Here is a 17,663-nt window from a genome sequence, read left to right on the forward strand (position 1 = left end):
AAAGGCTCAGTGAATAGATCTTACATCAAATCAGTGATATTAAACAGAGTGTAAATTATGTACTGTATAATATGAATCACATAAGAGCATTATGTTATGAATGAGTTTATTAATGTATCATCAATAATATATAAATAAAATATAGATATCATATCATAACTGAATAAAAAATATAATTCTCGACAATGCATAAATAATCTCCATGTCATACGATTATCATGACTTTCTCTCAAATATGACACATATAATGCATTCCAACCATGACCATGTTATGATATCAAATATAACCACATATGATGTATATTAACTACTCGATAATTAGGTATATTAGATGATAATGAAATCATATAGATTTTTCAACATCTTAGTCATCAATGTCATCTCTAAATATCATCATCATACTACACCACTATGTAAAGTTAACATCTGGTATCCGGTCTCAAATTCAGTCCAAAGACTTAAAGTATACCCTACCAACTGTTAAGGGTATCTCAATCAAATAATCATATCTTACTAACCATTAAGGGTATCATCATCATCCAAACCCGAGTATCCAACTAGCTAATAGAAACTGCATAAGGATATCTCGTCACATATGCTTTAGCGAACGGCATATGTCCAAATATCTACTGCACACACAAACTACTGACTTTGGATGTAAGGCCACAGAATCGTGACTATGTCAAGCAATCAATTAACTTTAGGCACATCCTAACCCTCGCACTCATTCGGATATCCTCATACTTTCTACCAATTATATTGTTCATGACAACTTATGCATTTCCTTCTATGTGTTAGATAATATGCATTTTTATCTAATACTATAATAAATCATGCATATCATGAATATAGGTGATAGGAAAGTTAAAAGAAATATATGATGTAATGCAATCTCCAACCATACATCTATCAGATGCATTCTCATGGTAGTCTATCATATGCATATTCATGTTAGAAATCATCTCGATATAAAGTCATATCAGTATAATCATCTCCAATAATTTCTATATATCAACAGCATACTCAAATTTTAGATCAGTCTAATCAAATACATGATAAAATATGTTCAACTGAAATTATCTCTAAATAAGATCATATAATCATATTGAAGGCCAAAACCTGCATATACATAATTATATAATATATCCTAATTTGATAAAGAGGTGTAGGGAATTAGTTTACTCACCATTTTATTAGAAGACCCAACACACGTATCCCTTCACGTCTATCGATCAACCGTCACTCATCACAGATCTATGGGGTCACAAATAAGGGGTTCGGGGTCTGAAAATATTTAAGTAGCATGAAGTTAGTAGTTTATCTAATTAGAATTAATTCAAATAAAATATAAATATTTATTAGGTTAAAATCACTTCTTTTATTTTTGATTATATAATTAGATATACATTATAGATACGATTCAAATACTATAATCATACTATTATTATAAAATATTAATTATAATATAAGGAAAAGAGGTTTGTTTCTTTTTATATAAAAATATTTCTAAATATATAATTATAAAATAAAATAAAAGGCGAAATAATTATAAATAAGATATAACTACAGACAAGATCTATTTATAATTAATTTTATAATTCTTAGTCTATCTTGATTAATCAGGAACTATATAGTCTTTACTTAATTACAAAATAATAAATAAATAAATAAGACTAGTATCTTATTCTACACACAATAGTATATAATAAATTATTATAATTACATAAAATGTATTTATTATGGATACTAGTATATATTTATAAATCTCATTATTATAGTTAAGAAAACTATTTATTAATCTAACAAAATATATATGTATTTGTAACACCCGCCACCGAACACGTGCCTCTCATGTGGGTAGAACCTATGTGACCACGTGATCTGCTGGTCGATGTTCCAACACAATAAATAAGCGAAAAACCCACATTTTCATAAATAATACAGACAAAAAGCCCATAACACCAAAGCCACAACAAGCCCAAAATATATATCCATAACCAAAAATATGATAAAGCCCACGCAGGAGCTACAAACCATTTAGCTTAATTTACATGAATAAACTAAGAATAAGAATAAGAATTAGAAAAAGAAGACTCAAGCCAGTCTTCGCTAGATCCGCCACAAACTCCAGCTCATCTACTAATCTGAAAATATTTCTACCAGAAGGTGGTGAGCATAAAGCCCAGCAAGTTTCTACTTCTATAGTCTAAAAGTAGTGCGATGAATGATGCAACAATAAGTAAATATGAATATGCGCATCATGATCAAATCAATACATCAACAATTAATAACCTACCATGTAATCAATCCAGACTATTAAGTCCTCAAACTCGAGCTCACACTAAGTTTCGACAATAGGCCATGTCAACACCACACTACATAATATGCATCATCTCAAATTATTACCAAGTCTACAATATAGGCTCATGCAAAGCTACGCTTGAGGGCCGCATCGATCCTCACCTTCGACCACACACATACCTCAAGAGAGGGTAGACCCTAGTAGTAGAATTGTCAGCTCATCACTCAGCAAATAGCATAACCAATTGTCCGCTACTGCACACTAAGGACCTTAGTCATAAGCCCATTACCAAGGTCAGTATCGCACATCAATACTACCATTCGAGCCCTCGGCTGCACATCATCGCACCATCGTACGAAAATCATGAGCTGTCACTCACGGGCGCCATTATCCTGCGTCATCGGGTACCGGTAGGTCTACGTCATCCTACCCTTCTCTCTTTATCTTAAATATCCTAAAGAGTATGACTTTCATCGACCGATAATAAATTGCCCATCACCCAATGAAATGACTACCTGATTGTCTAGGATCAACAGACTAAGACCTCAGGCTTGGGCCTAATATATATAAGTATAAGAATATCCCCTGCCCCTAACTCTGGCTGGAGAGGTGTCGGGTACTATTGAGACGCAATAGTCCCTCTTTTTTATGGTCGTGCACATGTACAAGTAGCATGATATTATCCAACACAGCAAGCATAATGTAACACCCATCATTATCATATTTTACATGCTAACCACATGGTCATGCCCAATAAGTATACGAAGACATCATAATATGTGAAATTTTACCAAACTGTAAAATATAATTATCATGCATGAGGTGCAATAATAACGGTAAGAAAAACATATGCACATTCATGATATGGATGTGATAATTTTATAAAATATGATATTTCATTCTCTACAATACTCCTAGATTACAGAGGTTTCACTTGTAACATCTTGTTCCAGTTAATAAAAAAAAACGTGAACGCACGTGCCCGATACGTGCGCTGCCTTATCCTTTCCCCCTCCCTCTCTTCTTTTCCTTCTTGTTCTTTTCTTTCTCTTCTTTTCTTCCCCCCACAGCCGCCACTCTCTCCATTTTCTCTTCTCGCGCGCCGGAGCGTCGCCGGAGCTTGCTATCATTGTGGATCAACTCGTCGGTAAGTCTCCTTCCGGCTCATGAGGTTAATTTGGGTTAATAATTTTTTTTAGTGCTGTCTTTCTTCCTTCTTCCTCATCGTCGGCCTCGTCGGGTGATTGGCCAGCAGACGGCTTCATGTGATAGGTTACGGAATGATTCCTTCAAGATGCGGATTTATTGTAGGAACCAGTCCACACAACCGATGAAAACTATTTATCAAATATTCTCCTCTAGTTAGAAAATTATGAAACTAAGTGCAATTAATCCGTAACTCCCTGAACTGCAACTAGGACGAAAATACGAATTAGTGCGGATGATGGTGGTGGTAACGAGTGGAGTGGATGTTAGGGTTATGGATAATAATGGAGATAAGGGTGGATGAATAATGTAGTTTAAGGAATAAAGACAAAGGGAAAGAAGTGGTCGAGATCCTAAGGAAGAGGGAGGACTCGAAAGACGAGGGAGATTAGAAGTTAGGAGAGACCTTGCCAAAAGTAGAGATGGTTGGTTGGTGAAGAGGGAGGAGGGAGATTAGGATAGAGAGACTAGAGAGAGGATAGAGAGGCAAAAAACCAATATTCCATAAGCATTATGATCTTGACTGCCATCCACACCTTTATAGAGGCTAGCCAACAAGCCAAAATAACAATTATTAACCTTAACTCTAGTAGGCTCCCGTCGATCACGTTTGAACACGCCCGACTACATTCGAACGCACAAAAGACATTCTCTATTTTTGCGAACCTGCTGCAGGCGTTCGAACGCGGCATTCGAATGCGCCTCCTTCCGCGTTTGAACACAACTTATAGAAAATTCATTTTAATAAAAAGAAATAACTAATGTAATAAGAAAAGACGGTGTGGACCAACTCCATGGTCGCCGGCCATAGAGGAGACTTTTCCCTTACCGTCGGCCACCTTAGCTGGCCACTCATGCACTGTGCACACTCCTCTCAACCCCCTCATCCTTCTAGCATGAGTCTTTCATTGATTTTTCCGGTGACTCGCCGATCCGCTCCCCTCATTGCCATTGTGCTCTCCTCTCCATGCCAATCGTGCTTCCTTACCAGTTGGCACCTCGTGTGCCTTTTCTCCCTGCCGGAAAGAAGGGTCAGCAAGTGAGTGCCCAACTGTCGGTGTCAGCAATCGTCGGCAGCTACTCTCTTTGTAACGCCCCCGCTCGGCACGGGCACGGGCACGTGCACACCCATGCACCTACATGGCACGTGCGGCTCACATGATAGGATGGGTGGGGCCCGCCATACACAGATACACTCTTGTGCACATATAATCATGATATCATAAAATAATATCTGCTGACATATCTATGCTCACATAATCCAACACCTAATAAATCATACTATCAACAAAATAAACATGTTAACATATGAATATCCAAGTTCACAATAATATACACTAGACCACTACATAATCTGGTAGGACCCAAATAGGTCACGACAAACCATTAAGATACAACTAAATAACTAATACACGAGTACACTATAATCTGACATGTATTATACAAATCATCGTCTGATGTAATAAAGTACAAATATAACAAACAACGATAAAACTTAATTTCTATACAAATTATCATCTACACTGTCTCGCACCTATAGCTCACCTCATCAATCTAAAATATCTTCTCGGGATATCTCAAGTCGCTATCACGTACCACATATCTAGGGGGGTTAGAAAAGAAATAAAGAGAGTCATGAGCAAAAGGCTTAGTGATTAGACCTTACCTCGAATCAGTAATATCAAACAGAGAGTAAATCATGTACTGAATAATGTGAATAAAAAAGAGCATCATGTCATGAATGAGTATATGAATGTATCCTTAATAATATATAAATAAAAAGTAGATAATATGTCATAACTGATAAAAGTATATAATCCTCGATAATGAATAAATAAATCTCTATGTCACACTATCATCATCTCTCTCTCAAATATGACACAAGCTGTATGCTGATCATGACCATGCTATGATGTCAAATACAACCATATATAATGTATATTGACCAAAGATAATCAAATAATCAGATGATAATGAAATCATATGTATTTCTTAATATTTTAGTCATCAATGTCAGCTCTATATGTTATTATCATATAGACCACTGTGCACAGTCAACACTTGGTACCTAGGTGTGAAAATGGGTTGGATTAAGTCCGAGCTAACCCGCTATCCGATCCATATCGGATCGGATACGGATAGAAAAATCCTATCCGATCCGGATTCGGATACGGATATGGATAGCCATTTACAAAAATGTCCGAATTTGATTTGGATACGGATAGCCTTTTAGAAAAAAAATCTGAATCCAGATACAGATACGGGTATGGTTGATTTTATCGGATACAGATTCAGATAACGGATATCCGTTTACCTGCTTAATAAATACCCAACTAAACCCTACCCTCTATCTATAATAACCCAAGTAGCCTGCGACTATCTGGCCGTTGCGGGCCCTGGCACCGCCACCCTTTTCCCCTTCACCGTCGCTCTCTCTCTCTCTCTACTCTCTCTCTATTCTCTCTCGCACTCTTTTCTCTCCATTGCCGACACCTTCCCTAGAGCCACTGCCACCAGTGAGATCTCTCACTCCCCCTCTCTTTCCTTTTCTTCCTCTCTCTCTCTCTCTCTCTCTCTCTCTCTCTCTCTCTCTCTCTCTCTCTCTCTTTCTTGCCTATAGCTCGGGCTCGCCGTAGCCGAGCCCTCGGCGAGAGGCCGGCCGCTGGCTAGCCAACAGCGGCCGAGCCCCTTCCCGCCAGCCCGGGTCCGCTCCCTCCTCCCTTCTCCTTCTTCTCTTCTCTTCTCTTCTCTTTTTCTTTTTCTTCTTTTCCTTCTTTCTTCTTCTCCTTTATTCTTCTTCTTTCTTCTTTTTCTTCTTCCTCAGCTATTCTCCCTCTGCAATAGTGCTGGGCTCGGCCTAGCACTGTAGTAGACAGTGCCGAGCCCACCACTATGACAAGGGAATTACTCCCTTTTAATTTGTTACACTAAATATATGATTTAGTTTCTAAAATTTAGGTAAATCAATTTATTTAGATGGTAGATTATTTTGATAATTTACACTCACTAGTATAAGTATTAGCTAAGTATTTTAGTATAATAATTTATTAATTATAGTTATAAACACTTGCATATGATGATATATGGTTCAGCCATTATTTATTAGATTAGTACATGTAATCATATTGATAATAATCTTATATTTTATCTAGTTAGTTTTATTAAAAATAATTAAATTATATAAGTTTCTATTAATGTTTATGTATGCTTATACATGCATATATTTAATATATTTGAATATGCAATGTGTTTCTAGCACCTTATTATTATTATATATTATTTTCTATGCAATAAAATGCTGAGATCAAATAATTATTTTTATATTTATGGATAATGATTATTATATGTATGATTAGTAACTAGTTAAGTAAAAGTAGTAATTGCCAAATAATTGGATTATAGTTAGTTATTTTATGTACATATATTTTAATTATAGTACTATATATCTGATTCTTTTATGCTTAAGGAGGTTAATTATGATGCCTAATGTATATAATTAGAATAAGGACATCTAAATTATATATATAATGTATATCAAGTTATTTAATGAAATCAAATAATTTATTATATTTTGCACTAATAAATTCTAAATGGGATAAATGGCTTAACATCATACTAAAATAATTTCAGATTCTGACTCCCCTATTCAAGACCTCATGGACTTAGCTATCGAGGCTTGATAATTGTCGTAGCAACGTGAACAAGTGGTTGTTTGGTATTTGCAGTGGTGGTGAGTAGTATTATCCTTTAGACGCCTTTCTTAAATTAGGTTATATTATATATTATGTACATACATGTTTTGGCCTCCAGTATGATTATATGATTTTATCTAGAGATGATTACAGTCGAGCATATTTTATCATGCATTTGATTATGCTGATCTCAGATATGAGTACATTAGTGATATATAAAGATGATTGGAGATGATTCTACTGCTATAATTGTATACCGAGTTGATCTGTAGCATGAGTATGCATGTAATATATTAGCATGAGTATGCATGTATTGACGATACAGTTGGAGACTACATTGCATTATTTTCTCTTGATTCCTATTCCACCTAAATTCCTGTTATGCATTGGCTTATTATCGAACTGGATATATGCATATGATCTGTCATTTAGAAGGAAAACATAAAATGTGATTAATAGGATATTTGATAGAAAGCGTGAGGATACTCGAGTGGGCGCGAGGGTTACGGCGTGCCTATAGATGATTGATTGCTCAACATAGTCGTGATCCTATTGGCCTTACGTTTGTGGTCGTTAGTCTGTGTGCGCAGCAAATATTCGGACACATGTCGTTCGCAAGGGCATATGTTACGAGTTATCTTCACGAGGTTTTTATCAACTATGTGGGTACCCGGTCTGAATGGATGTTGATACCCTAGCGGTGGTGGGGTATGGTTATATTTGAGATACTCTTGCGGGTGACAAAGTATGCTCTAAGCCTTCGAACATGATGTTGAGACCGGGTACCGGGTGTGGACTGTGCATAGTGGTCTAGTATGATGATAACATATAGAGTTGACATTGATGACTGAGATGTTAAGAAATGCATATGATTTTATTATCATCTGATTTTCTAATTATCGAGTGGTCATTATACATCATATATGATTGCATTTGATATTATAGCATGGTCATGGTTAGCATGCATTATGTGTCATATTTGAGAGAGAGTTATGATAATAGTATAACATGGAGATTTGTTTATTCATTGTCGATGATTATACATTTTTATCAGTTATGACATATTATCCATATTTTATTTATGTATTATTGAGGACATATTCATTTACTCATTCATGACATGATACTCTTTCTGATTCATATTATCTAGTATTTGATTTATCATCTGTTTAACTTCACTAATTCGGGGTAAAGTCTATTCACTAAGCCTTTAGCTTATGACTCTCTTATTTTTCTCCTTTCCAAAAACCTAGGTATACGAGTGGAGCAGGATACTTCGTTGGAGGTCTTGCCAGTAGGTGAAGAGTAGAGTGTGGTTAGTGTTATACGCTAGATGGATTATCTTTTCTGATGTATGAGTGGACATCCCCTAAAGTGTGTCTTTATCTTTGTTTTATATGCTAGCAGGTGACTTTGTACTTGAATAATTATGTATATACCACCGTTATGTATATGTATTTGTAAAAAGCTTTTGATGATATGTTGTGACCTATGTGGGGCTCAAGTAGGGTTATCTGTATGCTGTTGACAGTTAGACTTGAGTTATTCTTAGTTTAGATGTGGATAAAATTATGATGTTGTTACAGGTTTATTTGATTGTCAGTAAGTGCCATGCACGTGTTTAGGGTTGAGTGTTACACTATCTCTCATCTACTCAGCTCCTTTCGAGCCCTCTCTCCCAAATCTCCTCGATCCACAAACGCCTGCCGCTTCTATCTAAAATCCATCATCGCCATCATCACCCTCCCTCCTCCGGCCCTCCCTCGTCGAGCTCGGCCTTCCCTCCATGGGTCTTTGAGCTCGGTCCTCTTTCATCGAGCTTGGTTCTCCCCCCTCCACCGACTCTCCTTCCTCTAGCTCGGTCCTCCATCCCTCCTCCGGCCTTCCCTCGTCGAGCTCGGCCCTCCCTCCACAGGCCCTCCCTCCTCCACCAGCCTTCTCTCCATGGGTCCTCCCTCCTCCATCGGTCCTCCCTCCACAAGTCCTCCCTCCTCCACCAGCCTTCTCTCCATGGGTCCTCCCTCCTCCATCGGCCCTCCCTCCACGGGTCCTCGAGCTCGGTCCTCCCTTCTTGAGTTTGGTCCTCCCTCCCTCCACCGACCCTCCCTCCTCTAGCTCGGTCCTCGCTCCTCGAGCTCAACCCTCCCTCCACCGACCCTCCCTCCTCGAGCTCAGCCCTCCCTCCACTGACCCTCCCTCCTCGAGCTCAATCCTCCCTCCTTATGCTCGGTCCTCCCTCCACCGGTCAGGTACTACCATTTATGCTCTCTTATCTTCTCTATTTTTGGACTTTGTAATAGTGTTCGATTAATATCCTACTTCAAATCTGTTATGTAACTCTAATTTTTCTTTCTTTCAAGCCAATCTGCACATACTTTGTTCTTATTAGCATCAACATCCCTATCACAATGGTATTTGCTATCCGATCCTTATTTTTTGAGAAAAGTGTACTGAACCCAATTACACCTAATTCTTCAAGGATTGCTCTTTAGAAGTTAGCCGAATTAGAAGCTTGATTTTTTTCTTCTCTCACATTTTCCTTTTTTACTTCATTTTGATACACTTAGTTAGGATTTTTTCTTATTGCATTAGTTGTTTATTTTTATTAAAATAAAATTCATATAGGTCGCGTTCAAATGGAAAAGGGGTCGCATTTGAACGCCCTTGTGAACGCCTGCATTAGGTTCGCAAATACAAAAGATGCATATTGTGCATTCGAACGCGGTCGGACAATTTCGAACGCCCGCGTTCGAATGCCTGCATCATGTTTGCAAATACAGAGAGGGAGCTTTTTGAGTGCGTTTGAATGTGATCGGGCACGTTCAAACGCGATCGATATGAATCCTCTAGAATTAGGGTTTCATATTATTTTAGGACTTGTTGTCTAGCCTCTATAAATATATGGATGGCAGCCAACTTCATTATGCTATTGGATTATTAATTTCTTGCCTCCTATCTTCTTTCTAGACTCTCTCCCTCCTCTATATTCACCATCCTTCCACCTTTACCGTTGGTAAGGTTTCTCTTAAATTCTGATCTCCCACGATTGTCAAGCCACCCCTCTTCTTTGAGATCTCGACCACTTCATTTCCTTCGTCTACTTCCCTTAACCACATCCAAAATCAGCATTCATCTCCATACCCGTCCATAACCCTAACATCCACTCCACTCGTCACCACCACCATCACTCACATTCTTTTGTATTTTCGTCTTAGTTGCAGTTCGAATCTGCGAAGGATGTAAATATGAAAGTTGGAGATTAGGAAGTTACAGATCTAACCCAATTAGTTTCATAATTGTCTGACTATTAAAAAATATTTGATGAATATTTTTCCACGGTTGCATGGACTAATTCCTGTAATATATCCAGATCTTAAAGGAATTGTTGCGTAGCCGACCTTTTGGTACCGTAACCTATCAAATGGGTATCAGAGCTCATCACATTCATCGCTGTAAGAGGAGATATTTAACTTGGCCTTATATTAAACTTGTAGTTTGAAGTGCAAATAACAACTTCCACAGGTTTGTCTTATAGAAGATTAAACATTCTGTGTGGCTGAAATGAATTCATGAGTGTTCATGCTCAAATCTTTTGAATTCATGAGGTGTCACCTTGAATTGTTGCATTACTGCATTCTAATGCTAATAGCCTGAAAGAAGGGTGTTGTGCACTTTTATGAGCATAACATAGAGATTTATCTCAATGAAGTGTTGAACTTTCTTTACTTTTTCTTTTCACTCTACCATATAAAGTGGAGCATATCTTGGTGTAAAGCATTCCCTATGCAGCTATGCTAAAAGAATGTCAAGAACATGCATGTGCAAGAAATGATAAGAAGTAGGGCATTATGTGAGTGGTTACAACTATGACCTGCATCAGACAGATAGGGCATTACATGAGTTTCTAAGAATTTATAAGTTGCATCATCCAATTTAAGACAAAAATTGATAAGGTCATAAAAGTTAGACAATCATAATCTGAACTGGATACAACTTCAAGAAGTTAGATAAGAATGTAAGTTCCAAGATTTTTCTTTGCAGCAAAGGATTGCAAAGCCTATCACTTTGTTAACCTATGAATTAAGATCAGATCTACATAGTTCTATGTATAGTAGAATGATATCTGCATAGTTCTTTTTTATTGTATGTTTCATCTTTGAAATTAAATTTCCATAGTTCTAATATGCATAATTGTATTTCTCCCCCTATTTCCTACATAAGATGGGATTTATGCTTGTAATCAAGAAGTAGGTAACAAAATTTACTAATTGTCTCTGTTTGCATATTTTGTAGCTAGTTTTTTTTCTCTCCTCTCTTGTCTGATATTTTTGCAACTTGGAAGAATAATTAGTTTTAAAAATTATTAGACCTGGTAAGAATATTTTTGTATTTAATGTATTACCTCTTTTATGCTTTGACCTTTAATGTTTTAGTTGTAATTAGTTTTAATATCCATGTTTAGGAGTCAATGGCATCTACAAGTGCATCAGTTCAAGGTGACACCTTAAGTAGTATTTTTAATGATGATAGAACAAAGAAGAAGAAGTTGACATCGAATGTTTAAAATAATTTTGAGAAAGTTGAAGAAACATAAGTAATTGATGGAAAAATAATTCGCAAGTACAAGACAATATGTAAATCTTGTCAAAAGCAATTTAGTGAGGAAAATTCTATGGGAACATCACACTTGAGGAACCATTATAAAAATAAACATAATAGAGATAGAGGGAAAATGGTACTCAATCTCACAAAAGTTGAAGAAGATGGAATGTTAGAGTCATACAAATATAATGAAGAAATAAGTCAAAGAAAACTTATCATGGAAATAGTAATGCATGAATATCCTTTTTCTATTGTAGAGCATGAGTATTCTATTGTAGAGCATGAGTATTTTATTGACTTTAGATAAAGATCGGGCTAATGATGTTTGTGTTAGAGATGTGGTTACTTGGCTGAATGGACAATAAGCTCATGTTTGTGATGGCATAATTTTTTTCATGTTAGATGTGCCACACATATTATTAATTTAGTTGTGCAAGATGGTTTGAAGAAAATAAAATATGCAGTGGACAATATTTGTCATATTATTATAATTCTAAAAAAATCCTAATGGCAATGGGTGGAGTTTCTCAAAAGAGCAAGAGAATGCAATTTATATATAAATAAGTCTCTTTCAATTGATGTATTTACAAGATAAAATTCTACCTATTTGATGCTTAAAGATGCTATATATTATAGCAATGCATTTAAGAGACTTTATTGTGCTGATCCAATTAAATTTGCTGCATGTCCAACAAATGAGCAATAAGAGAAAGCAGCAGTCTTATGCAAATGTTTGAAAACATTTTATACGATAACTAAATTGTTTTCAGGAACTTCATATCCAACAACTAACTTGTTTTTCAAAGAATTTATGATATTCAATTGCAAATTAAAGAATAGTGCAAAAGTTTTGATGAACTTGTTCTTTCTATGGCAACATCAATGCAAGACAAATTTGATAAATATTGCAAACAGTGCAATCTTATACTAGTAGTGGCTTTATTTTTAAATCATCGATACAAGATGAAACTTATGGTGTATTACTTTCCTAAAATTTATTCTCTTGGAGAAGTTCGTGAAGTCATAAGGAATTTGTATAATGAATATGCATCCAAAATTTCTTCTCCGTCTGATTCGGATGTGAATATAAATAATTGTCAAGTGTTGCAGAATGGTAGGGTTGATATTGATGTTGATGAAGATTTGGAGCAATTTTTAAGTGAGGAATGTCAACAGCAATCTATTAAGATATATTTGGATCAATATATTAAGGATGCCTTACTTTTATGGCAATGTAATGACAGTAAATTTGATTTATTAGAAAGTATCATATACTATCATGAGTTGCTCGTAATGTATTAGCAATTTCAGTTGCATCTGAATCTGCATTTAGTACATATGGTCGAATAGTTGATGCTTATCGTAGCAATTTGGATCCCGAATCAGTGGAAGCTATAGTGTGCACTCAAGATTAGATAAGATCTACAAGAAAAGGTAATGATTATAATATTTTATAGTATTTTATAAAATAGTATTGTTTACTAATGTTCATATACTTTTTTTCTTATTAGGACAAATAGTATCAATTATTTAGGATTTTGAATAATCTGAAGATGTTGATTTACACTTGGTTCCATATTTAACTTCACAAGATTTAAGGGGGAGTAATCATATTGTAAGTATTTTTTACTTTATATTTTAAGTTGATTAATCTAGTTTCTTTATATTACTTTTAAGTTAGTTAATTTAGTTTCATTTATTTTGCAGATGTACTTGATAAGGAGGATTGTTTGAATGGTTGGATGTTTTGATGTTTTATTCCTCTCTAACTTTGGAATGTTGATACGCTTTAAACTTGGTTAATTTTATTTGTTGAAGTTCATGTAAACTTGTGTCTAGATTCTAAACTTTATTTTGATGGATATTTTATTTGCTTTCGTGGTTAATAATGTGAACTTGTGCAAGGATAATTTATTTATTTTTATGGTTAACAATGTGAACTTGTACAAGAATATTATATTTGTTTTTATAGTTGACAATGTGAACTTGTGCAAAGATTTTATATTTGCTGTTATGGTTGACAATATGAACTTCTGCAAAAATATTTTATTTGCTTTTATGGTTGACAAAGTTAGAATCTCATTATTGTTGTAATTTTTGGGTCAAGATTTTTGCTTAGGTATGTTACTATATCTATTACATATTATTATTATGTAAGATGTCTTCTTATGGTTGATAAAGTTAGAATCTTACTAAGATGTCTTTTTAGTGGTTATCTTTTAAGAATAAATATGACATAAAAACTTACATGCTATATGTCTAAGTTGGAATGTCATAATTTGTTTAAAATTTGATACGTATCCGTTTAAGATCCAAAAATTTATCTAAAAACTATCTGATTCGTATCCGAAAACTATATATTTGTATCTGAAAACTATCTAATCTATATCTAAAAATTATCTGTATCCGTTTTCTTAGGATATAGTTTTAATTTTTGCTATCCGTCAAATATCTGTATCCGAATCCGTATCCGGATAAAAAAATATGGATCTAGATATGGGTTGAGCACTATCCGATCCGTATACGATCCGTTTTCACCCCCCTACTAGTACTGGTCTCAACATCATGCCCAAAGGCTCAAAGCATACTCTGCCACCCGTAAGGAGTATCTCAAATATAACCATACCCTGCCACCCGCTAAGGTATCAACATCCATCTAGACCGAGTACCCTTCTAGTTGATAGAAACCTCGTGAGGATAACTCGCCATATATGCGCACACAGACTAACGACCTCGAACGTAAGGCTAATAGGATCGCGACTATGTCGAGCGATCAATCATTTACCAAGCGCGTCCTAACCATCGCGCCCACTCGGATATCCTCACGCTTTCTATCAACTATCCTATCAATCACATTTCATGCTTTTCTTCTAAATGACAGATCATATGCATATATCTAGTACGATAACAAGTCAATGCATAACAGAAATTTAGGTGGAACAAAAATCAAGAAAAAATGATACAATATAGTCTCCAATCTATGCATATTTATGCTATAGATTGACTAGACATAAAATTATAACAGTATAGTCACCTTTAATCATCTCTATTTATCATCATCATACTCATACTTAAGATCAGCCTAATTACATGTATGATAAAAATATGCTCGACTGTAACCATCTCTAGATAAAGTCATATTATCATGCTGTAGGCCAAAACATGCATGTACATAATATATAATATAACCTAATTTAAGAAAAGCGTCTATGGGATAAGATTACTCATTTCTTATCAGATACCCAAGACATGTATCCCTCACGCCCATCAATCAATCATCACTTATCGCTAGTGAGATCCCGGTGATCTCAAATAAGGGGGTTCGGAGTCTGAAAATATTTAAGTAACATAAAGTTAGTTGTTTATCCGATTATAATTCGTTCGAGTAAAATATAATATTTTATTAGGTTTAAAATTGATTAGATTCATAGGATAAATTTAATTGTGATAATATTAATATGCTATTGCCATAATTTATATTTAATAAAAATCCTACTTTGCTAATTATAGAATACGAAATAACAATATAGTAATTTATCTCTTTTTTGTAAATAACCAAAGACGACTATATATATGATTTAATAAAGATATAATTAAAAAATAGTATTATTAATACTTATTTTGTAATACCTACTCTAATTTAATTAATTATAAATTATACGCAAAATAGTCATTATCCTATTATACATTTTAAGTCTAGTATTTTATTTTATACAAACTATTAGACAATAATAATATACTAGAAATAGTTATATAAAATATAAATATAAATGTAAGATTATTATCAACAAGACTACATATATTAATCTAATAAATAATAACTAACTATAAATAAATTTATAGGCAATATTTATAATTATAATAAATAAATTATTATACTAAAATACTTAGTAAATTATATTAGTGAGTGTAAATTATCAAAATAATTAATTATCTAAATAGACTAATTTACCTAACATTGGAAAATAATTATATAATTAACATTAAAAAATAATAATCCTCTTTGAAATAAGAGGAGGAACCGAGAATGGAGAAGAAAGGAAGAAGAAAAGAAAGAAAGAAAGAAAAGAAGGAAGAAGAAGAAGAGAAGAGAAAGAGGAGGGGAGGAAAGTGCGGACCCGGGCCGGCGAGGAGGGCACCGGCCGCTGCTGGGCTCTTGCCGGCGGCTCGGCTCCGAAGAGCCCGAGCTCGGGTGTGAGTAAGAGAGAGAGAGAGAGTGAGAGAGAGAGAGAGTGAGAGAGAGAGAGAGTGAGAGAGAGAGAGAGTGAGAGAGAGGGAGGGAGAGGGGCTCACCGACACTTGAGGAGGTGGCAATGGTGGTTTCCAAGGACAGCGGCAGTGGTGGTAGGCTGGCCTCGACAAGAGAGAGAGAGGCCGATAGAGAGAGAGAAAGAGAGATTTAAAAGGAGAGAGAGAGACGGTGGGGACTTTGGCACTGCGATTGTGATATTGGTGGGCCCACCAAAGCTAGCTGGCTTGGCCTGGTTGGCCGGGCCGGCGACTGCAGGTGCATGGCACCCTCAGCTCGCGCCACCCCAGCATGGCATGAGGCCGGCCACATCGTGCCATGCAAATTTTTTTTTTTTTTTTTTTTTTTAGGATAGGTTGTTACACACACAAGCTGTCCTCCCTCTCTTAGAGGACAATAAGCATAGGTTGTCCGTTTATAACATGCTATGTGAATCATCTTCCATACCTTCAATTCCTTCATATTCAAGCTTCTAGCAGGAACTCTGACAAGTCGTAGTCGGTTTGGTTCAAGCACTGGTGTTGGATTGTCCACCGTCTTCGGGTTCCCTCATAGCTTCTGCCTAAGAGCATTGATGGCTTCCTTGTGGCTATCTGGCGGCCTTCCTTCTCCTGCCAACATTGGCCAAGTGCGTGTAACCACTATCCCTTCATGCATGATCTTGTAGGGATATCGTCCCTCCCCATGCAACGTGGGGCCTTTTCCTTTGGTAATCCTCACATAGGCTAATCATGAGGGTCTATTGTTATCTACTCCCAATCTAATTGATAGCCCATTAATGATGGCCATTCCTTTCTCCATAATCAGTATATTTATCGCTTCTTGAGTGGCTTCCTCTAAGCTTTCTCTCTTATTCTCTAGTAAGTGCACCTTGTGACGTGTTGCCTATCCAATCCTTTTTGCCTTCTTTTTTGCTGCCTCATGCTGTGGTAAGAGCGATCTAAGCCTTAGGTTTGCCTTCGGCTGGGCTAGTTATTACCTCAGGCATGACTTGAGGACAGCCCAAGGAAGGTTGTCCTTCATCTATTTTGCCTTTGCCTTTGTAACTCTTGGTACAATGTCTTTCCCTTTGCTTCAGCTCAAACTCGAAAGGGAGCGACTATTTGATTCTTTCACCGGAATTGACGTCATTAGGCCTGTTGCCCACACTGTGGTGGATGCTTCCCTCACCTTTGCACATCGAGGGTGCCGTCCTCCTAATAGCCTTGGGCCTTGAGGTAGCCTAGTGGTTGACTTTGGCTTGAGCGTTGGTCCTATCAGTTGGAACTGGTTGAGGCCAGTTTAGATTTCCTCGAGCTTTGTGTTGATTGTGCTAGAACACTCCTCGCTCTTCACCAGACGGTGCACTACAGTTTGTACATTGAGGTGGCCTCTCCTCCTCCACATTCATGGTATTAGTATCTTCTACTTTCTTCCTTGGGCTTGTAGTCGATCATGCGGTTCGTTTTCCATAGTCTGTTTCCTCTCCAAGCAGCTGCCCGCTTTGTGACTTATCCATCCACAGTGATAGCAAAATGATGAAATACTTTTGTAGACGACACGTTGGTCCACCTTGTCCTCCTTTAGCCCTAGCCATACCACCATTTTCAGTGGCTTCCTTAGATAAACTTTG

The 17,663-nt window shown here is 36.2% G+C and overlaps 1 protein-coding gene across 1 annotated transcript in view; it reads left to right on the forward strand.

The window, feature by feature from the left end:
- The window catches only part of LOC140785880 (small ribosomal subunit protein uS8my-like), a 48,289-nt gene extending 39,555 nt beyond the window's left edge, over positions 1-8,734 (forward strand). Inside the window, exon 3 of the mRNA XM_073133964.1 lies at positions 8,454-8,734. Within this exon, the coding sequence (XP_072990065.1) occupies positions 8,454-8,498 (45 nt within the window). The 3' untranslated portion in view covers positions 8,499-8,734. The remainder of the gene's footprint in view (positions 1-8,453) is intronic.
- Positions 8,735-17,663: the final 8,929 nt, after the last annotated feature.

The sequence above is a fragment of the Typha latifolia genome, chromosome 4 (assembly GCF_019914945.1).
Source record: "Typha latifolia isolate L0001 chromosome 4, TyphaL0001v2, whole genome shotgun sequence".
Lineage (NCBI taxonomy): Eukaryota > Viridiplantae > Streptophyta > Magnoliopsida > Poales > Typhaceae > Typha > Typha latifolia.